Genomic DNA, 23,476 nt, shown 5'->3' on the forward strand with positions numbered 1-23,476 from the left:
GGGAAAAGCCGCGGGCGGCCGAGCACCGGAGCGATGCAGACAGATGAGCTGCCGAGCCTCGCAGGCGGCTCCGTGGGCCGCCGCCGCCTTTTGTGGCGCGTGGGCTGCGGGGCGCGGCAGAGCCGGACGGCGACCTGGCGTGTCAAGGTCTGCGGAAGGTACGCGAGGGGCCCTTCCCGCGCTCGCGGCCCCACCCGACGCGGCAGGTGGCGGGGGTGGTCCTCCTCAGCACCCACCCACGAGCGCCCCCGCACCGCCCTTCGCCCGCAGCCGCGGTGCCCGCACCTCTTGGAACCTCGCAACTGCAGTGACGAGCTCTCTGACCTTAATTTCATCCTGTGTGGCTGTCCCTGGCCCTCCGGCCGCAGAAAGGCCTCCTTTTTCTTTCCTGGTAATAAATGTCTTTCCTCAACAGTGCTGACCTGCTCCTGTCTAATAGATGCGGCGACGCTTGGTAGGAGGAGATCCAGAGCCAATAGATAACTTAATAGCTTACAGCCCTTTTCTTTCTATGCAAGACATTAAGACGAGAGCTTCTTTTTTTGTTTTTGTCAAATTCTACTGCTGTGCCAGTGTGAAGTGATAGAGCAATCTTTTGTCTGAAGCTATCCCTGCAAATTACATGAATTGCTGCTTCTAAAAGAAGAATTTGATTTTAAAATCCTCTCAGGTACTGGAATTACACACACACACACACACACACACACACACACACACACACCACAATATCAAGAGGGCTTCTATATAAGTAAGGTTCGATGTGTTTTAAATAAATATCCCAGAAACCTAGAGTGAGATCGTTTCGAGCTGCTACACTTTACAGGGTCTTTTTGACTTTGATCTCTCTGTCTCTGTCTGTCTGTCTGTCTGTCTCTCTCTCTCTACAGGCTCTTACTGTGTAACTCCGGCTGGCCTGGAATTTGCTGAATAGCTTAGGCCGATCTCAAACTCAGAATTTTCCTGCCTCAGCCTCCCAGATGATCAGGTTTTTCTAAATAGAGACCCAAAACATTTAAAGTCGTTTGTCCTTCCCCTTGGCATTTTCAAAAAGCTAATTATCATGGCTGTCAAGGAATACAAGAGAGACCAAGCATACGAAGTATTTTGATAATGTGTTAAGAAATTGCGTTGTCATAGCAATTGGACTTAAGTAAAACAGAATGTATCAAAGATGGCAGGGTGGGGGTGTCTTGTAGCCGGGAAACAAGAGCTTAAGAATAGCACGAGCAACAGTGAGTTACAAGAAGCCATTGAGCCAAGATTCCCACTCAGACTTAAATGTCTTAGACTTTAAAGGTCAAATTGAAGTCAAAGTTGGAAAAAAAAAGTGCTGTAGTAGATCTCCTGCAGGAAATTAACAATAAGCCTTTTTTAGTAACTGGGCCATTAATTCCTCAAAGGGACCCTCAAAGTGTGTTGACTGCTACCCAGGGATCCAGATAGAAAGAACAGATTAGAAGGTTTGCCCTATACCAGACAAATGTGAAACAGTTCTCTGGTAAACTCAAGGCCTAGAGACATATTTTAGGTATGCAGTTCCACCTCCCCCCCCCCCCCTTTGGGACAAGGTCTTGATATGTAGCTTATTCTGGATCTGTGCAGTTGGGTGTAGCAGGTCTTGGACTCATACTCCAACCAACAAGTCTGGCGGCCACCACCCCTTGACCTTTACCCCTCTTAAAAGAGAGGAGGCCTTGCTATGTGTCTCAGACTCCTGGGCTCAAGCTTATTCCCCACCCTTAGCTTCCTAAGTAACTGGGCTTGTGGCAGGCAGGAGCTGCTACAGCAAGCTATCCTCTGGTAGTGCAGTTTGGCCTTGGCTGGATGCTTCGTAGTAATCTAATCCTTGGAGAAATCTGATGTCAAGTAACATAATGAACAGGTTTAAGCGGGGAGACCGTATTAAGTATATCTTTTAGTTCCCTAGATTGTAATTTTCTATTATTTTCCTTCTCTGCTTTCACCTCGAAGGTGGGGCCTCTGCAGATACTGAGAAATGGCTTTTAGGAATATAGCTCCCCCAGTCCGGTCTGAGGAATGTGCATTGAGGATAGAGGGTCTGCCTTTGTTATCAGTCCCACTGCCTATTGGAGCACTCCACTCCCTGTATCTGGGTCTGCCGCAGCCCATCAGCCGTGGCCTTACAGGGGGAATGCCTTGATCTGATGGCAAATGCTGACTCCAGGAATGCAGAGGCCCGCATAGCTGGCGGGAGAGCCATCTGGCTGCAACAGCCGTGCAGCGAGTGGCACCTCTCACATCTCTTGCACATGATGCTTACACTTGTTTTGAGTAGGAAATGATAGTATTTTTCTAAAGGTACTGCACCAGCAAACTAGCCCCAAGGTCAATCTTTGCTGTTTGAGTTCCTTACTATACTCAGGCTTTCTTGAAATCATCTTTTTACTTAACTGCTTTTACAGTGCAAATGCCTAAAACCCTCAAGATTCTTATTTCGCCAGAATGTGGGTGGGAAGAGGCATATTATTTTTAAAAGAACATTCAATATTAAAAATCAATCCTTGGGCAAACAGGCCTGATCGAGTGTGACTTGGCCAAGGCAGCACATTTAGGTGACGGTAGTTCTACATACCCACAAGTCTTGGCTCCCTGATTACATCTCAGATTTCTGGTGGGATTCGGACACTGGGGCAGTCTGTGCTGTGGGATCTTTGCCTGTTGTCATGTGTTTTCACAGATGTGTTCTCTTCACTTTAAAGCGATTCTATCCCAGTTACCCTTAGAAGTGTGTTGTCTTGCTCTTTCCCCTTCCTCTTCAGAGTCCACATTCCTTCAACATGTTGTCATCGTTTCGTAAACGCAGAGTTCAGGTATTTGACCAGCATGCAGAAAATGTGTTGCCTTTTGGGTTTTTTGCCTGGCTTGCCGTGAAGACACATTGGTGTCCAAGAGGTTGAATGATCCAAAGAAGGGGCAGCCCTGCCTGCATGACCTTTCTGTTAAGTAGAAAGGTTGGTGACAGTCTGGTTGGGATTGCTGGTTACGTGATCAGAAGTGTCATATGTTTACTTGGAAATATCCAGAGTCTACTGTTCTCTACCTTTCTGTTTCTCTAAGGCATGAGTATATTAATCTCTTATTGCCATCCTGGTGTTTGCATGTGATGTTTGCTGATTTTTAAATTGATGGCTGCTTGGTTCCTAAGAACCAAGGGAGTAAGTTACTTTAGATATTTAGAAGAATTACCTGAAAACATATAGTATAAATAGTGTTCTTCAGTTCCACAAGTGCTGTAACCTGGGTTTGTCTCCTTTTTCATCGACTTAACTCTACTGTAATCCCTGTGATGAAATGGAACTCAGTTTCTTTAAAACTCAGAGTCTAAAATCAAGACTCAGTCAGGGTGTGGTGGTACCTTTGGCCTTGAGAGGCAGAGCTCGGCATCTCTGAAGGTTCGAAGACAGCCTGGTCTATACATTGAGTTCCAGGACACCCAGGGATACACAGAAAAACTGTCCTGAAAAACGAAAACATACACACACACACAAAACAACATTCTTGTATGTTTTATGTGTAGTGTTTCAGTGTTTGCTAACATTGACCCTTTTTCAAAAAAAAAAGAAAAAAACTGCTTAAAGTTATCTTGATATTTTTAAAGTGGGAGGTAGAAATTAAAGGCTTGGGCTGGAGAGATGGCTCAGAGGTTAAGAGCACTGTCTGCCCTTCCAAAGGTTGGGAGTTCAATTCCCAACAACCACATGGTGGTTCACAACCATCTATAATGAGATCTGGTGCCCTCTTCTGGCCTGCAGGTGGAATGCTGTATACATAATAAATCTTTTTAAAAAGAAAGAAAAAAGAAATTTAAGGCTTTTCTAATAATTATAGCTCATAAGTCCAAGGCAGGCCCCATTTATAAAAGAGATCAGTTAATTATATAAGGTTTATAACCTTTTCTTGTCTTGAATCTTAATATATTGCACTTATAAACCCTCTTCATCTGAATTTTGCAGGTTGAAAGGTAAGTACCAGCAAGATAGTATGTGGGGAGCATCAGAAGTAAGTTGCCCAGCATTGCTCTGCGTTTCTGGGTTTTGATGCAGTGCAGTACGGATCTCTTGCTTTCTTGATGCTTAAGCCCTGCTCACCTCTGCAGAATTGCGCTAACAAGCGGAATGGACCTAATCAACTTGAAGGCTGACATGTAGAGCCACAGTGTTGACTGGAATGTAGTTGAAGCAAAAGGATTGACTGTTTTCATTCATGGTGTCAAAAGTTGTGTTTATATACTGTTCACTGTTCTGCTTACTATCCTGTCTGCTACTAAAACCTGTAGCTAAGCTGGTTGCCAGTTGGTTTGTTTGGTCTGAGAATCAACTAGTACACAGTTGTGTAGGTCCTAACCAATTCTTTGATAGTTTGTTCTCGGGCAAGCCATTTTACATCTGTGGATGTTAGTCCTCTTGCTTTGCAAATCTGAGATTCACTAAACCCTGGCCTCATGAGCCACAGAGAAAAGGTATTGTCAGTTCTGCACATTTGGGCCCTGACTAAGCAACCTTTGCCTTGGGTGATTACAACAAATTTTTCCATCAGCTGATTCATTCTCCTCATGAGTCCCTAAAATTCTTTTACAACAGAAGAGCTGGTGTCCAGCCTGCAAATCAACACTCATAGCATTCCAAGTTCTCCTACCTCTCTGATATTCAGCCTGTTTCAGTGGCTTTAAACACAAGCAAAAGCAAAGACTTTCATCGTCACATGATTGTCTTTCCTTGAAGTACCTAGGAAATGTGTGTAAGGCTGTCCTAAACCACTCACTCACAGGTGCCAGATTTGTGAGTCCAAAGCATTTGACCTTTGGTTTGAAAGTGTTTTTATTCATAGTCTGTTTCTTAACACAGTTTGATTCCTACGCACCATGTCTCCATGTTCCTACTGTAGAGACGTAGTGGCATGTAACTGCTTACAGACTAGGAAAGGCATTTTACAGTTCGCCAAGTGCCAAGAAGGGTCTCAAGCAGCTGTTTCTTGGCATTTGGCTGGCCTGGCAAACAGAGATACCCATGTAAGTCTCTGTTTAGGACATCTAGCTCAGTTGATAATGTGTACAAATTTGTGTTAAGCATGAGGAGAAGACATTCTTAAGCTTACTTTATCTTTGGATTTTTTATTTTTTATTTTTTATTTTTTTTGGTTAGACTTCATACCTTTAGAATCAGCTAGATCTGGGGCTGGAGAGATGGCTCATCAATTAAGAACATTGGACCTGGGTTCAGTTCCTACCACCTACATGGTAGCTCACACCTATCTGTCTGTAACTCCAGTTCTAGGGCCTCTGACACCCTCACACAGACACACATTCAGACAAAAACAGCAGTGAACACATAAAATAAAAATTAAAAAAAAGAATCCATGAAATCTGGCAGTATCGTACAGTGCTGCCAAGTCCTTTGGAGACCATTACAGTAGAGGACATAGCTGTAATTCTTGTTCGGTCCCCTGAAGTCAGCTCACATACCTTGTTTTAGTTTTTGAGACAGTTTCTCTGTGTGTACACTAGGCTGGCCTTGAGCTCAGAGATCGCCTGCCCCTGTCTCCTAAATGATGGGATTAAAAGCACCACGGTGACCAGCTGAATGAAGCACTGTTCTTAAACATACAAAGAATACATCAAACATTTGTTTTCCCTCATTTATTCTCTGTATACATAGACTTGATTTTCAACAATCAGAGTTGATTGGTAGGCTGGAGAAAAACTGTCAGTTGGTTGCCTCCTAGGCGATCGCTCCGTTGTGGTGTTTAGTAGTTAGTGCAACAGATAGGCTGGTAAGTTTGGAGATTGTTTTTAATGGCACATTTCCCAGATTCTTCCTTCCGAGTGATTTAAAGGTGCTAATCTCATTAGGTTAGGCCCAGCCTGGAACATTCTCTGAAGTATGCCTTATCAGACTGCTGCATATGTCAGCAGGGGTGGGGTTCTTTTAGTATGCAGCTTCAGTTCTGGAAAAATTTGGTACACGCAGTGTTCCAAAAATTCCAGTACTGCTGACGTAATATTGCGTGAGAAGTTGTACATCTTTAGGTAACAGTTTTTGTATTTATTTTAAAAAAATTATTTTCATGTTGTCTGGAAATGATTCTTTTAGGAGTGAAAAGAAAGTGGAATTTTTTTTTTTTTTTGTAGCTGAGGACCAAACCCAGGGCCTTGCGCTTGCTAGGCAAGTGCTCTATCACTGAGCTAAATCCCCAACCCCCAAAGTGGAAATTCTTACAGCTAAATACGTCTACCGGGTGAAGAGAATAATAATTTTCAATATTAGTTAAAAAATCTGGGGGTTGGGGATTTAGCTCAGTGGTAGAGCGCTTGCCTAGCAAGCGCAAGGCCCTGGGTTCGGTCCCCAGCTCTGAAAAAAAGAAAAGGAAAAAAAAAATCTGCAGTGGGAGCGAGGTGGTGACTTTCATATGTCTGACTCTGCAGAGAGAGAGCCAGTTGTCCTTGGCAGAGGTCCCACCTTCTGACGTCAGCTGATTTACTGCAGGAAAGAAAAGTCCATTATTGCCTGACCAGAGTACTTGGTATAGAATTGACTCTTTCCACTTCACTGGGGCCACAAAGAAAGCCTTTTAGGTTGGTTAACTTAGTGGGTACTGGACCATCTGGTCTCCTTGTTTTGGTAGGGGCAGTTTACTGGCAAGCAGCAAGCAGGCTGAGCCCATGCAGAGAGTCTCAGGTGGACTCTTCAGAATTATGATGGAGAGAGAGTGTTTGGTCCGTCAGACAGGCTTGCTTCCTGATGTGGTCTCTGACCCCCAGACTAGAGCTTGAACATAGGGCCTTGCACATACCAGGCAGGCACTCTACCAGGGAGATGTACCTCTCTCTAGAATTCCCACCCCCCATCATTTCTGAGACAGGATCTCAACAAATTTTTCAGGTAATTTTGAACTCACTCTGAGATCCTTCGGCCTCTCTGTTAAGTAGAAGGGTTTGTAGTTCTGAGCCACAAGGTTTAGCTGCTAATGTGTTTTCCCTGGCAGCTAAATAAATTTTTTCCCCCACATGGTCTTTTATTAACTTTAGAATAGATTTCTTTCTAATTAAATTCTTTTTAAAGATTAATTATGTGAGTACACTGTAGCTGTCTTCAGCTGCACCAGGAGAGGGCATCTGATCTCACTTCAGATGGTCATCAGCCACCATGTGGTTGCTAGGATTTAAACTCAGAACTTTCAGAAGAGCAGTCAGTGCTCTTAACTGCTGAGCCATCTCTCCAGCCCTAAATGAGTTTTAAAATGTGATTTTTTGCGATAGGATAAGCAGCATACACTTCAGTCCTGAAGACACAGTTATCATTCAATAACTCTTTTTTTGTGTGGTTACTGTTTCACATGATAGCTATACCTTTCCTGGGAGAAAATGTTTATTAAGAAGTTTTGTGAGCTAGCAAATTAAATAATCATTTCATGGTTTTCCTTTTTCCTGTTGTATTTTTTGATGCAGGGTTTTTCTATGTAGCTATGTCATAGGACTCTGCTCTGTAGACCTGGTTGGCCTTGAACTGCCTGCCTCTGCCTCCTGAGTATTGGGACTAAAGCCATGCATCACCACTGTCTGCCCCCCCCCCCCTTACTGTTTCCTGTGGATAAGAACAATGGCGACGCATAAATAAATTATCCGATTTGTTTTCTTTTGTTTGGTGGGGGTTGGGGAGATGTCTCACTGGATAGCCCAGACGGGCCTCCAGCTGGAAAGCATCCTCTCTTAATCTCCTCAGTGTTGATCACAAGGTATGTGACACCAACTTGGCTAGTTTTTAATTTTAAGGAACTCTGAGGGCCATTTTAAGTTTTGACAGCAGTTGTTTTCCGTCCCACCTACCTACCGGGGTGCAGAGCTGTACCTTGCTGAGTTGTCTGAGGTCAGCCTGTGCTGGTGAAGGCAATGTAGCCACTGCTCTAGGGAGCATTCTGTGAGCCCAACTGACTGGTGATACTAGTTGAGCATCTCTAGGTAGCAGGTTATTTGTCATTCTTGTCATAAATCTAACATTTACCTCAGTAGTAGTTTTACAACATGGAGAAGGAGAGCCCTTATCCAGCCCCCCACATCCCTCCTCGCAAATGAATTTGTGAATTTGCTTGATCATTTAGTCAACAAGCATATCTGTTTATCTTGAGACAGGGTTTCACTATGTAGTCCTGGCTGGCCTAGAACTTACTATATATAGACCAAGCTGGTCTTAAACTTAAGAGAGCCTCTTGCCTCTGCCCTCAGAGTGGGGATTATAGGCATGTTACATCATACCTGGCTTAAAGTTTTTTTTTTTTAATTGCCTTTCTTACGTTTAAATGCTTAGAAACAATCCTTGTTACCATACCAAGAGAGTTAATGACATGTACAGCAGAGCAAACTCATTTTAAGAACATAAAAAAGTAAGGGTAATATCCACAGGCGTTTGTTCAACTTCTAAGAGATAGTGTCCCACCTCAGAGAGTTATATGGGTGGTTATTAAGATGGGCTTATCGTGGGTTGGGGATTTAGCTCAGTGGTAGAGCGCTTGCCTAGCAAGCACAAGGCCCTGGGTTCGGTCCCCAACTCCGAAAAAAAGAAAAAAAAAATGGGCTTATCGTCCATGGTTTATCTTACCTTCTCACCTTAGGAGCAGAAAAGAAAAATTAGATAGTCCAGCAAAGGGAAACTGTTCCTGACTAATACTCCTGGTTGGTTCCCCAAATTTCCCACTGAAGATAGGTTTTTATTTTTCTTTTCTTTTTTTTTTTTTTTTTTTGGAGCTTGGGACCGAACCCAGGGCCTTGCGCTTGCTAGGCAAGCGCTCTACCACTGAGCTAAATCCCTAACCCCATTGAAGATAGGTTTTTTTCTTCCCAGTCTCTGGGTTCTTTCCCCCCATCCATGTGATATGCTATCATTTCTACCCTCTTTTTTGTAGAGGGGAGTCTAAACTTTCTTTGAGCAGAGTACGATATTGGGACACACCAAGAACACCCTATGTCTGTAAATACTTCCTGATGCTAGAAGCAGTCAGGGTAAAGGAAGTCAGGTAGGACTCTGTTTATAGCGCAGCCTTTCTCTGGATGTATCTCATGGCCTTGCAGTTCATCCACCTTTTCTTCTTGTGACCTGAACAGTATATAGACAGATCATCCAGATCATGATTCCACCCACAAAAATCTAGGGGCCTTCTCAGCATGATAGTTCTTCACTGCTGTGGTACACAGACTGGAGGGAAGCAGGAAGCAGGCTAAATGAGCATTCCTAAGTCCCCTTCCACCAGAACCAGCTAGGAGTCTCAGACAATAGGTGTCTGCTCATCCAGAGAAAGTAGGTACATGTGCTCTGCTCCTTACAGTGTAGCAGAGATGGGGCAGGGAACAGGGCTTAGAACGTACTTATTTCTATGTATCTTGGGGAATATGAAGGACTTACCAGAGAAAGAAGGGATGGGACATTGTAGGCAAAAGAATTACGTACAAGCCAGGCGTATCTAATCCCAAGCAGGAGAATCAGATGTTAAAAGTCATCTCCAGTTCCATGGAGAGTTTAAAAAAACTGTACAAATGGCTTTGGCGTTTTCCAGAGAATTGTGTTTTAGAGAAGGACTTCTTTGCTGGTTGGGGAGGCGGCTCAGCAGGAAAGCAATTGTTATGAAGTCTAGGCTTAGCCGCGAGCTTCAGGACTCAAGTCGCTGGTAGAAGGGGAGCTATTTGGGCAGCCAAGTCAAATCAGTAAGCGACAGGTTCAGTGAAGAGAGCGGGTGTCAGAAAGTAAGATGGGGGGGGAGGGGCTGGGGATTTAGCTCAGTGGTAGAGCGCTTGCCTAGCAATCGCAAGGCCCTGGGTTCGATCCTCAGCTCCGGGGAAAAAAAAAACCAAACCACAAAACAACAACAAAAAGAAAGTAAGACTGAGCGGGAGAGAGCTCAGTGCTGTTGAGAGCTGTGCTCTGTACACTTTCTTCCCACCTCTCCCTTCTTACCTCTTACCACCGCCATCCCACAGTAGTAATCATATATACTTAAGATGTTTACTGCATATGTGTATCTGTGTGTCCAGGGGCTCTCCTGCACCCCGTGTGCATGGAGGTCAACAGACAGCTTGTAAGAGTGGCTTCTCTCCTGTCATACGAATCCTGAGAATCAAACTGTGATCAGCAAAGTGCTTTGACCAACTGAGCCAGCACACACATAATACAGGCACTCATGTGCACGTGCGGCTCAATGGTGGGCTGCTGCTTAACATGCAGGGTAGATGTCCTATACCACAGAAACCAGACAACCAAACCAGTAACTCCCGAGAGTAATCTGAAAGACGTGGTGCTACAGTTAAATCACCTGGAAGGGTAACATTGTCATGAGAACACTGTGCTTGAAGCTGGTCAGGGTGCACACAGTTCTCACCAAGTATTCTTTCCTGTGAGTGTGGGCAGCACCCTCCCAGGTTTTCATCCTGAGCCTATCCTGAGCCTGCCAGACATTCCCTCATCCATTAGCTGCAGCAGGCAATAGGACAGGGAGAGGGCTCCCAGGTATTTCAAGTAACACAGCTTTTATGCCGTTTATACAGTTCATAGAACAGTACTGGAGGGACCCTAATGCTCACCTTCCCTACTTAACGTACTCAGGATCCCTCTAGACTGTACTTTGTTTTGAAACAGTCACTCTAGCCTAGCTGTGGGCCTCACATTTGATATGCATGCCAGACTGGCTCTGAACTTGTGGCAATCCTTCTGCCTCTTCCCATCAGAGTGCTTAGATTTCAAGCGTGGGCCACATTCCCGACACGGGCTGTGAGTGTGCATTATGTATGTGCGTGTGTAAATCATGAGGGAACTTGTGCAGTCAACTTTGTGGAATTGATTTTTCCCCCATGTCTGTAGATTGCCAGGAGTGTATGGTACCCTAGGCCATCTCAGCAGCCCTTGTCTGCTTTTTATGTGTTCAATGTTTGTGCCTGGTGTCCATGAAGTCAGAGGAAGGTATTGAATCCCCTGGAACTGAAGTTACAGGCAGTTGTGAGCTGCCATGTGGGTTCTAGGAACCTCACCTGCCTCTTCAGGAGGAGTGGCCAATACTCTCAACCTCTGAGCCGTCTCTCCAGCTCATCTTGTTTGTTTTTTGAAACATCTGACTGCGTGACTCAGACTAGCCTTGACATCTCCATTCCCTTGCCTCAGCCTCCTGAGAGGAGCTCTGTTGGTGATGTTGAGGATGGTTGATGGGTGTATGCCAAGACCGTGGTAAAGGTCGCTTCCCATCCCTAGCCACTCCCAGTGTAGTAGGAGAGGCAGCTTTTACAGGGTCATGTATTGCTGAATTTAGAATTTTAGAAGCTTTTTGTTATAAAATTACATCTATTTTTCTGTGGTCTTAAATGACTAGAGTATAAATGTTTTTTTCCTCTTTGGTGCTGAGGTGGAACTGATGACCTTGCTAAGCAGCTGCTCCACTCCCGTGTCCTCCATTCCCTGGGTGACTTATTTCTTACACAATCTGAGTAGCATTATCTTTGTTTCTCACATAATCGGTCAACAGTCAAGTCCTCTTCTTGACATTAAATTTGGCAAAACTGCTTAGAAAATTGCATGTTTAGTATTAGGGTTTAGGGGGCTAGAGAGATGGCTCAGCAGTTAAGACTTCCAGAGGGCCTATAATGGGATCGGATGTCCTCTGCTGGTAGTGTACTCACATATAAAAGAAACAAAACAACAATTAGGGTTGAGGGAAGCCCCACTGTCTGTTACTCCAGTGTTCACAGTTTCTGTGACAAAGAGGAAAGCTGGTTTAAATAAGAGTAAATAGGGGGTAGGAAATATATCTCATTTTTGTTAAAGTACTTAGTGTACACAAGACCCTGGGTTTGATCCAGTACAGCATAAAACCTGGGTTGGTAGAACATTCTTGTAATATCAGCACCCGGGAGGGTCAGAAATTCAGGGTTTTCTGTAACTACATAGCAAGTGACCAGCTATGACATGATACCTGTCTTTTTTTTTTTTTTTTTTAAAGTCACCCTGATGGTGGTAGCTCATGCCTGTCATCCCAGTGTTCAGGAGGCAGAGGCTAGCCTGGTCTACAGAGCAAGTTCCAGGACAGCCAGGGCTACACAGAGAACCCTTGTCTCAAAAAAACAAAAAACAAAAACAAACAAACAAAAAACAAACAAAAAACATTTTTTAAAGTAATTTGGACATCTACAATTCAAAATCAAGATGAAAAGATTTCTTGAGTAAATTTATTAATTCTTTAAGGTTTGTATTTCTTTTTTTTTTTTTTTTTTTTTTTTCAGAGCTGAGGACCAAATCCAGGGCCTTGTGCTTGCTAGGCAAGCGCTGTACCACTGAGCTAAATCCCCAACCTCCTAAACTTATTTTATTTTATTTTTTTTCCTTTTTCTTTTTTTTGGAGCTGGGGACCAAACCCAGGGCCCTGCGCTTGTTAGGCAAGTGCTCTACCGCTGAGCTAAATCCCCAACCCCCCTAAATTTATTAATTCTTTAGACCTCAATGTTTCCTTTGAATCTTGAAGCCCCTTAGCTCTTCCATTTCACTCCTTCACTTTTAATTGCCATCCTCTGAAGAGCCAGAGTCTGTAGTTGCTTTGAGGAGTAAATAAGCAGTTCAGTGGTTCTCAGCCTATGGGTCTTGACCCTTCAGGGGTCACGGAAAACCACTAAAATAGCTGTTATTCCTAAGGTCTTTACGCTTGGATTTTCTGATTCCTTACCTTCAGAGAGCCTAATTCCATTACGTATCTCGTCTTTGGAGCTTATTTGCGGTCAATCTGTCTTTTCAGAAAATGGATCCAAGTGGGGTCAAAGTGCTGGAAACAGCCGAGGACATCCAGGAGAGACGACAGCAGGTTCTGGATCGGTACCACCGCTTCAAGGAGCTCTCTACCTTGCGGCGGCAGAAACTGGAGGATTCCTATCGCTTCCAGTTTTTTCAGAGAGATGCTGAGGAGCTGGAGAAGTGGATTCAGGAGAAGCTTCAAGTTGCCTCTGATGAGAACTACAAAGACCCCACCAACTTGCAGGTGTGTCTGAGCTGCCAGCCGTTCTTGCCTCTCAGAAGTCAAGGGCCCAGGAAAGATTGGGTAGCTGGAAGAATGTAAGTCAGACACATTGTAAAGACCCACTCTGAGCTCTGAGAAGACACTAGCTAGTACATGAGGGGTTAGGGCGGAGTGAGAGTGGCTTGCAGGCATGACATTTTCTGCATACTTTAAACTAGCGGTTCTCAACCTTCCCAATGCTGCCACCCTGTAATACAGTTCCCTATGTTGTGGTGACCCCCAGCCATAAGATTATTTTTGTTGCTATTTCATAACTAATTTTTGCTACTGTTATGAATCATAATGTGAATATTTGTGTTTCTAATGTTCTTGGCAAACACACAAATTAAGAACCACTATTTTACACTGATGGTGCCCCCCCCCCTCCCCGAGCTGAGGACCGAACCCAGGGCCTTGCGCTTGCTAGGCAAGCGCTCTACCACTGAGCTAAATCCCCAACCCCTACACTGATGGTTCTTAAATTGCTATCTCAAAGTTACTAGAAGGCCAGGCATTTCCAGAAAAGGTCTTGGATTTTTGGTTTTTGAGACAGGGTCTTACTGTGCGGTCTAGCTGACCTGAAACTCAATATGTAGACCAGGCTAGCATCAAACTCAGAGATCTGCTTGCCTCCTCTGACGTGTCTACAGAGAGTGACAGTGTACTTACATACATACAATAATTAAATTAAAAAAACAAAACTAAAGAAATAGAATGCAAAAAAAAAAAAAGAGGGCTATAGAGATGGCTCAGCGGTTAAGAGCACTGACTGCTCTTCCAGAGGTCCTGAGTTCAATTCCCAGAACCCACATGGTGGCTCACAAACATCTGTAATGGGATGCGATGCCCTCTTCTGGTGTGTCTGAAGACAGCTACAGTGTACTCATATATATAAAATAAATAAATAAATCTTAAAAAAAAATAGAATGCAGGCAAAGTTTAAGTGTGGCTTCTAAAGCAATTGGAATGTCAACGACCGGATTAAACAGGGTAAACTTTGTGCACTAGGAAAACTGAGTGTGATCCTGTTTTTCTAGATAAAAGCTGCTTCTCCATAGACAGTAAATTTTAAATATCCTGCAAAGTCGAAAGTGCTCATAGGCCAGGGTTATAGAGATATTTAGCCTCTGTATTTGAGTGATTGCCTCCCTCATTAGTGCAGATGGAACCTAGGACATGGGACCTTTGGGATGAGGACAAGAGAAGTGTTGTATGGTAACACTTGAGGCTTACTTGTGTGCCACTACCAGGGAAAGCTCCAGAAACACCAAGCCTTTGAAGCTGAAGTACAGGCCAACTCAGGAGCCATTGTGAAGCTGGATGAGACAGGAAACTTGATGATTTCTGAAGGGCACTTTGCATCTGAGACCATCCGGGTAAGTAGGAACGCTGTCTGGTTAGAAAGCCTCACCTGCTGGAGCCTGGGGTGTGTGTGTGTGTGTGTGTGTGTGTGTGTGTGTGTGTGTGTGTGTGTGTGTGTGTGTTTGTGTATGTGTGAGAGAGAGAGAGAGAGAGAGAGAGAGAGAGAGAGAGAGAGAGAGAGAATACTTTGGAAGTTCAGCTCTCCCAGACTTGAGACACTCTACGTCTCCTAGTGAAATCCACAAGCCAGGTGCTATTATGGTGGGGAGCAGGGTCTGTGTATGTGGTAGGAACAGTATTAGTATTCTCGGAGGAGAGTGGGTCAGCATGCATTCATATGTTAAGATTGTCAACCAGCTCTAGCATTTCAGAGGCTGCTTGGTAACCTCAAGACAGGCAACTTTAAACTCAGGTCTATTAGTTTTTTGAGTCAAGAAAATAATTTTTCTATGCCTGTTTAATGATGCCACAGTATTAAAGGAAAGCACCCTTTTCTCTTTACCATGTTGATTTTCTCAAAAGGAGATATTCTTGTCTAGCCTATCTTTGATACCCATTTTTAAAATTTAATTTCTACTTTAACTGTATATGTGTTTGTGCGTGAGGACTCAGAGGCCCAAGGAGGACATTGGATTCCTTGAGGCAAGAGTTATGGGTGGCTGTGAGCTGCCTCATATGGGTACTGGGAACTGAACTCAGGACTCTGAGAGAGATATGTATACTTCTCTGCTGAGTCATCTCTTAAGCCCTTTGATACATGTGCTTCTTGTTTATCTATGTGTTTTGTTTTCTTGCTTTGTATCAGGATCTAGCTGTGCTTGAACTGTAATCTCTGGTCTCTGGTTCCCAAAAGCTGAGATCGTAGTATGTGTTACCTCATCAAAGACATTTGTGCCATATTTGCTCTGCTGGTGTCTTTCGTGCTTTGGGTCTTCTAAAATGGACCCTGTTTGGTGAATCTCAGCTTTTTGTTTGTCTGTTTGTTTTAATTCAAGACAGGGTTTCTCTGTGTAGCTCTAGCTGTCCTAGAACTAGCTCTGTACACCAGGCTGACCTTAACCTCACAGAGATTAGCCTCCCTCTGCTTCCACAGTGTTGGGATTAAAGGCATGAACCACCATGCCCAGCTAGGAACTGTTAACTATTAGTAATGATTTTAAGAAAAGTAAGTGCCAGTTGTCCTGTGACCAACTGATTAATTATATTGAATTCGTTTGGCTAATGTATTATATCTCTCAATTAAATACAAGTATTCTCCATCATTTTTTTTTTTCTTTTTTTTTTTCGGAGCTGGGGACCAAACCCAGGGCCTTGCGCTTGCTAGGCAAGCGCTCTACCACTGAGCTAAATCCCCAACCCTTATTCTCCATCATTTTAATATAGTCCTATTAAGTAAATGAAGTCAGTTGGCTTGTTAGGTCCTAATAGAAGTTTTCCTGAGACTGTATAGTATAACTTAGCTACAGTTAGGCCAAGAGAAACTTAAGTATTTGACTTTTGGGATTCCTCTTGTGAGATGGAGGGCCCAAAGCTGAGTTCATTTGTGCCTCATTTTGAGAGCTTATCAATCAATTATATATAATGTTAGCTAGCATCTCTCAAGTTCCTATTAGTAACTAGTAAGGTACTGCAAGACACTTGGCTGATGTTTATAATTTTCATAAGCTTGCAAGATTTCCATTTCTCTGTATCATAGAAGGGTAGACATATCAAGGCTTAAAGAATTTTTTTTTTTTGATTTATTTATTTATTATATATAAGTACACTGTAGCTGTCTTCAGATACACCAGAAGAGGGCATCAGAACTCTTTACAGATGGTTGTGAGCCACCATGTGGTTGCTGGGAATTGAACTCGTGACCTCTGGAAGAGCAGTCGGGTGCTCTTAACCGCTGAGCCATCTCTCCAGCCCAGGCTTAAAGAATTTTGAGTAACCTGCCCAATGTCCCACAGTTGAGAATTAGAATTCCATGGTGCTTCTCTTTTCTGGAACAGCCTTCTGTGTTCCGTGCCTGTCATAGTTCTGTAGTGTTCCCTGTCTCTACATCTCTGAAAGCTCCCACTGCTGCCTCATGGTATATTGAGAAATCTCCTGAGTCAGAGCCAGACTTTCTTTCCAACCCAGTCAATTCTGATGCTTCTTAAACACTCTTGCTGCCCTACCTGCTCATGTTCCTGGACTGTGGCTGGGCCGTCTCTGACTTTCAGGGCTGGGAAAATTATGCCACCATCTGAGTTGTGATTTGACTGTGTTAAAATGAAATTTGTGTGGTTGAGCCGTGGACTTGTGGGTAAGGTCTGTCCAGTCTGTAAGCCTGTTGTTAAGAGTTCTGTCACCCAGTATTTGGGCTCACCATTCCTATAGTGATGCTGACCTGCCTTGGCAGTTTGTCCCAAAAGTTAGTTTGGCAGGCATCATTAGCAGATAGGAAAGTGGGTGGAGTAGAAGGCTGTGTCTATGTCCTGTATAACCTGTCTTGTCACCGGTTTAGACTTTTACACCATACCGGACAGCTTGGCGCCCCATAGTCACCGCCACCCACATTGGGTCTCACATCCGAGTAGGTGGAGTATTGATTGGTTATGCCTTTCCCTCCCTTTTAGTCATGGTGCTGTGCAGTGAACTGTGTGAGCTCTCATTTCCTCACAGCTTTCTCTCTGCTGGTGAACCTTCATACTTGTTTGTAAGAGACTCCACCCATGCTGATTGTTCTCTGGTTTTCAGGTTTTTTTTTTTTTTCCCTCTTGTTGACGGTGACATCTCAACATGGGTGGATCCCAGATTCCATTTCTGTTTGTGTTTGAACCTGTGTGATATAACTTTGCCTGTTAGTGTTACCCAGAAACTTCCAGTGTTATGGGGTGGACATAATCATGGTCCCAACCTGGGATTAGAACACAGCACACAGGTTAAAATGCTTTTAAAATGCTCCCCTCAGTTTTCAGATTCTTACTAGGTCTGTGCTGTGAACACCCAATGATGCTGGGAAGTGAATACTTTATGCCCTGTGACTACTGTGTGGGGATGAGGTTACATCTCATCTTGAGATGTTGTGTTCAACTCCTGTCGCCGTGAGGCCCTAAAGGCCTTTTCTGTGAAGAGCCGTTTGAGAGCTGATGGCATTCTTCTACTGTTACCCAAGATTTCCACGTTGTACTTCTTGTTAATTTTAATTTTTTCTACCGTATAAGAGTGGAAAAAAGAAGTATGTTTCACAGTGAGCACGTGGAGGTCACAGGACAGTTTTCAGGAATCTGTTCTCTCTGTTGGCTATGACTTCCTCAGGTGGCAAAAAACAGTCTTTATGCACTAAACCACCTCACTGGCTTTTGTGGTTTTTTGTTTTGTTTTTCCAGACAGGGTTTTTCTGTGAAGCCCTAGCTGTCTTGAAACTCACTTTGTGGATCAGGCTAGCATAAAGTGCAGAGATCTAAGTTTTATCCCCAAGTGCTGGGATTAAAGGTATGTGCCACCATGCCTAGCTTAAAGGTCTGACTTTTAACTTCCAGACACGTTTAATGGAGCTGCACCGCCAGTGGGAGTTGCTTTTGGAGAAGATGCGGGAGAAAGGAATCAAACTGCTGCAGGCACAGAAGCTGGTGCAGTATTTGCGGGAGTGTGAGGATGTAATGGACTGGATCAATGACAAGGTATGCTTCGAGGGCAGCCCTAGGTAAGATGGAGGGCAGGATTGGGAGACTGTCTCAGCTGCTCTCTAGGAACCTTTTATTTTATAATCCTGAAATCTCTGAGAACACTTAGAAGACAGAAGTCAGAACTACAGAGAGAATTGTCCATTAAAGTGAATGTGGCCCGGACCCTAATGTATCTTCATGGCAAGCTTTCTTAATTGATTATTGGCTGACTGGAGCTGGTTCTGTCCCTGAATAGGAAGCAATTGTGACGTCTGAGGAGCTGGGCCAGGATTTGGAGCATGTAGAGGTACTACAGAAGAAGTTTGAAGAGTTTCAAACTGATCTGGCTGCTCATGAAGAAAGAGTTAATGAAGTAAACCAGTTTGCTGCCAAACTTATCCAGGTGAGGAATAGTGTTGGTGTACATTGTTTACAGCATCAGGGGGCCGTCTAGGATGTCCTGATTCGTGAGTTTTAAAGGAATGGGCCACCTTAGCTTAATTTTGTATGCAAGTATTTTGCATGCACTGTGTGTGTGCCTGGAGAGGCTAAAGGAAGGTATCAGAGCCAATGGAATTAGTGTTAGAGACGGTTGCGAGCTACCCTGTGGTACTTGGAACTGAACCTGGGTCTTCTGCAAGAACAGCAAGTACTCATAGCCTCTGTCCCACCCTGTCTGATCCCTTTTTGTGTTTGAGATAGGGTATCTCTGTTACTCCTGGCTGTCCTGGAGGTTTGTCTGTGGACCAGGCTGGCTTCCAACACACAGGTACCTGCCTGCCTCCGCCCGAAGTGCACCACCATACCCAGCTACGATCCCTAGTTTCTATAGTAGTTTTATAGTACTACAGGTTTTATAAGTTTTATAGTACTGTAGTTTTATAGTACTATAAGTTTTATAGTACTACAGATTTTATAAGTAGTTCTTACAAGTGTCTTAAGAGTTTTGTCTAGATGTAAGTAAAACTTCATTCTGATTGTCCCTAAGTAAGGACATGCTTTACCTTGTGGCCCTGGGCAGGAAAGGCAGAGCTCATTTGATTTCTTTTCTCCATCCACTTTGGGGCTGAGCAGGATGAACTTGTCTCTGGGTTTTCTCAGACATTGAACCAGGGCGTGGTAGTAAATTCCTACCTAATTCTGGCAGGTATCCATCAGTAGAGGATGGCTCTTCTTTCTTTCCTGCTGAAGCTTTTCTGGGCTCTGAGGGCCTCTAGAAGGATTTGATAGTAAATGGGTTCTCCATAGGTAGCTCTGGAGGCCCTTAAGAGGGACAGAGACAGCTAGGTTTGATGACATCTGTTTCCTGCCCTGGGATGCTGAGGCAGGAGGATTGTGGGTTCAAGACGAGCCAGGGCTACTGGTAGACCCTTTCTTAAAACCCAAAAAAGGAAAAAGAGGGGGATGGGGTGGGCAAAACCACCTTTCTCCATTGCTCCATAAGAACTGTTTTCATATGATCCCCATCTGCTATTCTGCCATTCAATATGCTCTGAAGAAATCAGGATCAGGCCTTCGGAAGCAGGGCTTTTTGCTTGGGGTTGGGGGCAGAAAGGAGTCTACTGAAGGAGTTCAAATTTTAAATTTCCAAGTCTTTGGCGTCAATACATTTTCCATTTTTAGTCAGTGTTTGAGAGGATAGCAGAAGTACACAATAATATCTTGTCCTTGTAGAGAGCCAGTGTCATCTTCAAGTCCCAAGCCATTGCAGAGTCATGCTGGGCAAGAGGCACTAAGCCTCACTGTGCAATACTCAGTACTCAGTACCCAACCTACCCTCTGCATATAGAGAAAACAAAGCTCTGTAATGTTCGTGGGGGTGGGGCAGGGTCTTAGTAACAACTTCTCCCCTGTCCTCGTCTGGGAATAAACTTTGGCCCCTGAGAGCTGTGTGTCTGGCAGACAATGCTTAGCTGCTGCTCACAGACACTTGAAATGCTAGGGTTTTTTTGAGCATTTGAAGTAAGGGGAGTACATTGATGAAGTTATGCTAAGTGAGACCCAGTGTGTCTGTTTTTGTTGAAATTTTCATTTACTAGATGTACTTCATTTTGTGTATAAATATCTCGCTTGCATGTATGTGTGTGTGCCCCATGTCTTCCTGATTCCCATGGAGGTCAGAAAAGGACATTGGATCCTATGAAACCGGAGGTAATAGAATTGTGAGCCACTGTGTTGGTGCTGGGAAAAACCTCAGTCTTCTGCAGACCACCGAAGCTGTTAACCACTCAGCCATCTCTCCATCATCCCCAGTGTGTTTAATGCCTGGAGTGAACAAGCATACGCACAACAACATTTGGGCGGCAGAAGCAGGGGAATCACTATGCAGCCTGGTCTACACAGCAAATTCCAGGCCAGCCAGGAATAATATAGTGATATACTGATACTGTCTCAAAAAGAGAAAACAGCAACAAAACCTGGTACCAATATTTATAACTCTGTACAGGCTCAGCATACTCTCCAAGGAATAGAAAGTCTATTTAAAGTAGGTGCTCTCTTGAGCTGCAGTTCCTTCCTCTCACAGACCTGGGCTTCTTTATGGTGTGAAGACTTGTGCTCTTGAACCAAGTCCAGAATAACCTGCAGGGGCCAGAGGTGGCAGGCAGATCGGTTCATTCTCTTCCCTGTTTAGGAGCAGCACCCGGAAGAGGAGCTGATCAAGACCAAGCAGGAGGAGGTGAATGCAGCTTGGCAGCGACTGAAAGGCCTGGCTCTTCAAAGGCAGGGGAAGCTCTTTGGTGCTGCCGAGGTTCAGCGCTTTAACAGGTACTAGGGCTGTGAGCACAGGGTAGAGCGTGGACTCTGGTGTCCCAGTGCTCCTGAATAGCTGCATACCTGAGTTGACTGGTTCCTCTTCTGCAGGGATGTAGATGAGACCATTGGTTGGATTAAGGAGAAAGAGCAGTTAATGGCCTCTGATGACTTTGGCAGAGACTTAGCAAGTGTTCAAGCTCTGCTTCGGAAGCATGAGGGTCTGGAGAGAGATCTTGCTGCTCTAGAGGACAAGGTGAGTTTGTTTGTTTTTGGTTTTTCTGACCACGTCTCATTGTGTAGTTCTATCTTGGAACACACTGTGTAGACCAAGCTGGCCTCAGACTCAGAGATCTGCCTGCCTCTGCCTCCCAAGTCCTGGGATTACAGGTGTGTGCCACTACACCTGGCCACAAGGTGGGTTGAAAACCACTGATTATGTCAGTCGATTAGCAAGGGCCGGAGAGCGATGCTGATAGAATCTGTTTCTAGGTGAAAGCCCTGTGTGCCGAGGCTGACCGCCTGCAACAGTCACACCCTCTGAGTGCCAACCAGATCCAGGTGAAGCGAGAGGAACTAATTACCAACTGGGAGCAGATCCGAACTCTGGCCGCAGAGAGACATGCACGGCTTGATGACTCATACAGGTAGCAAATGATGTGGTGGTGCTTAGCAGTCAGAGTGACTCTTGTATAAACAGGAGAGGTAGAGGGTCAATTTTAGGGACAAAGAATATATCTGCACCCTGCCAGGAATCACCAATTGTAAAAGTTACTTTTTAAAAAATTACTATTTATTTACATTCCAATGTTGCTCCTCTTCTCTGTCCTCTCATCCCCAGTCCCCTTGTCTCTGAGAGGTACTCCCCCCCCCACCCACCCCCATAAGAGTAATTTTTACTCTGAAGATCGAATTGTCATCTTGGAGGCTTATTGCTGAATAAGTTTAGCCTTTCTGGCTCTTTGTGAACTCTGGCTGGATGATTCAGCTTAGCTGTTCTGGCTTAAACTCCTCTCCAAGCTGACTGATTCAATCTGGCTTCTTTCAGCTTCCAACTGAATTGTTCTACTCAGCTTCAAACTAACTGACTAGTTAGTTTGTTCTAATCTTCTGACTCCTCCTTATTCTCTGGGTTCAGCTGCCTCTGCTGACCTGCACTGAACTCACAAATGAATTTAACTCCACTGCACTGTCTCCCGGCTGACTACTCTTCTTCCTGCACTGCTTTTTTTTTTTTTTTTTTTTTTTTTTTTGGTTCTTTTTTTCAGAGCTGGGGACCGAACCCAGGGCCTTGCATTTCCTAGGCAAGCGCTCTACCACTGAGCTAAATCCCCAACCCCCTGCACTGCTCTTAAATAGCCTCCCTTTCCTGTCTGTTCTTGTTTGAGTTAGGCAGAGCCTATCTGACTCATTCTCTCAAATCTTTCTCTGATTCATCACTTTGTCTGCCCCTCAATTAGATGTCCTTGTTTGGGATTCAAGGTGTGTGCTAAGGGTATGTCTTTATTCCAATCAGAATGGATAAAGGTGTGGTATATCTGAATACCAACCAGATCACACAGACCTAGAAAGTCATGATCAGAGCAGCCACGTTACTGGATTAAAATTCCTCTACAACCAATAAGAAAATAGGGTGCTTTCCCTGATCTACATTACAATTATTTTAGAGAGACTTTCAGCTTTGTAGAGTGTAGTATTTATAACTTCATAAATTCTGTCCGCTCTTGTTTACTTTGACTGACAGAATGAAAATACCTCAGAGCTGTCAGCACCATGTAGGATAGCCTGTTACAACTCAGTAAATGAACTGGAAAGGTAACGAACGCTTCTTGGTCACCTTGAGTTGGCCCAGAGTATAGCAAGGAAGTTAGAGGTGCAAGTCAGTGGCAATGACAAGCCAGGACAACATAAGGAGACCCCATTGCAAACAGCAAAAAGAAAGGAAGAGAGAGGGGGGGGGAGAGAGAGAGAGAGAGAGAGAGAGAGAGAGAGAGAGAGAGAGAGAGAGAGAGAAAGAAAAGAAAAGAAAAGAAAAGAAAAGAAAAGAAAAGAGAAAAGATGGGGCCATTACATCCCAGAGCAGCAGAACCTGTTTTTCTGAGAGCACCACTGGATGTGACATACTTTTGAATTTCCCAAGGCTTCAGCGCTTTCTTGCTGACTTCCGTGACCTCACGAGCTGGGTGACTGAAATGAAAGCCCTCATCAATGCAGATGAACTGGCCAATGACGTGGCTGGTGCTGAGGCCCTGCTGGACAGGCATCAAGAGCACAAGGTAATATTTCCAGGATTTTCTACATCTGGACACATTAGCCTGTGGTGGGACAGGACTCTGCTGTTTGGGAACCCTGTAGTCAAAACTGTCATCTCCCTCTTGTACAGTCTGCTGTGGGTTTTGCTTTTGGGGATCTCCTTGCCTGCTTCCAGCGCAGGATTCAATGTTATCCATGAGGGCCGAGAGAGAGGCAAGCCTTTTCTACTTAATGGTGCTTCTACTTTGCCTGCCCATCTGCGCTGTCTGAGAAATATCTGTCTAGAACTGTGATTGATGGTGCTCAACTTTAAACCGAGGACTGGGAAGGTATAGGCAGAAGGATCAGGGATTCAAGGCCAGAATGGGCTATATAACAGGGTTGAAGCTAGCTTGTACTCCAAGAGCCCCTGGTTTTTCAGTTTTTTTTTTTTTTTTAAA

The 23,476-nt window shown here is 44.3% G+C and overlaps 1 protein-coding gene across 15 annotated transcripts in view; it reads left to right on the forward strand.

Annotated features, from left to right (window-relative positions):
• Sptan1 (spectrin, alpha, non-erythrocytic 1) overlaps positions 1–23,476 on the forward strand; it is a 64,871-nt gene that overhangs the window by 178 nt on the left and 41,217 nt on the right. For 13 of the 15 annotated variants that reach the window (XM_063284503.1, XM_063284507.1, XM_063284504.1 and 10 more), the window contains exons 2-10: positions 2,781–2,831; positions 12,778–13,017; positions 14,286–14,411; positions 17,907–18,047; positions 18,289–18,435; positions 20,665–20,798; positions 20,895–21,039; positions 21,276–21,430; positions 22,924–23,059. In XM_063284503.1, the coding sequence (XP_063140573.1) occupies positions 2,799–2,831; positions 12,778–13,017; positions 14,286–14,411; positions 17,907–18,047; positions 18,289–18,435; positions 20,665–20,798; positions 20,895–21,039; positions 21,276–21,430; positions 22,924–23,059 (1,257 nt within the window). In that variant the 5' untranslated portion in view covers positions 2,781–2,798. The remainder of the gene's footprint in view (positions 1–2,780; positions 2,832–12,777; positions 13,018–14,285; positions 14,412–17,906; positions 18,048–18,288; positions 18,436–20,664; positions 20,799–20,894; positions 21,040–21,275; positions 21,431–22,923; positions 23,060–23,476) is intronic. The other 2 variants (XM_063284505.1, NM_171983.3) reach the window with 1 other exon arrangement.

The sequence above is a fragment of the Rattus norvegicus genome, chromosome 3 (genome assembly GCF_036323735.1).
Source record: "Rattus norvegicus strain BN/NHsdMcwi chromosome 3, GRCr8, whole genome shotgun sequence".
NCBI lineage: Eukaryota > Metazoa > Chordata > Mammalia > Rodentia > Muridae > Rattus > Rattus norvegicus.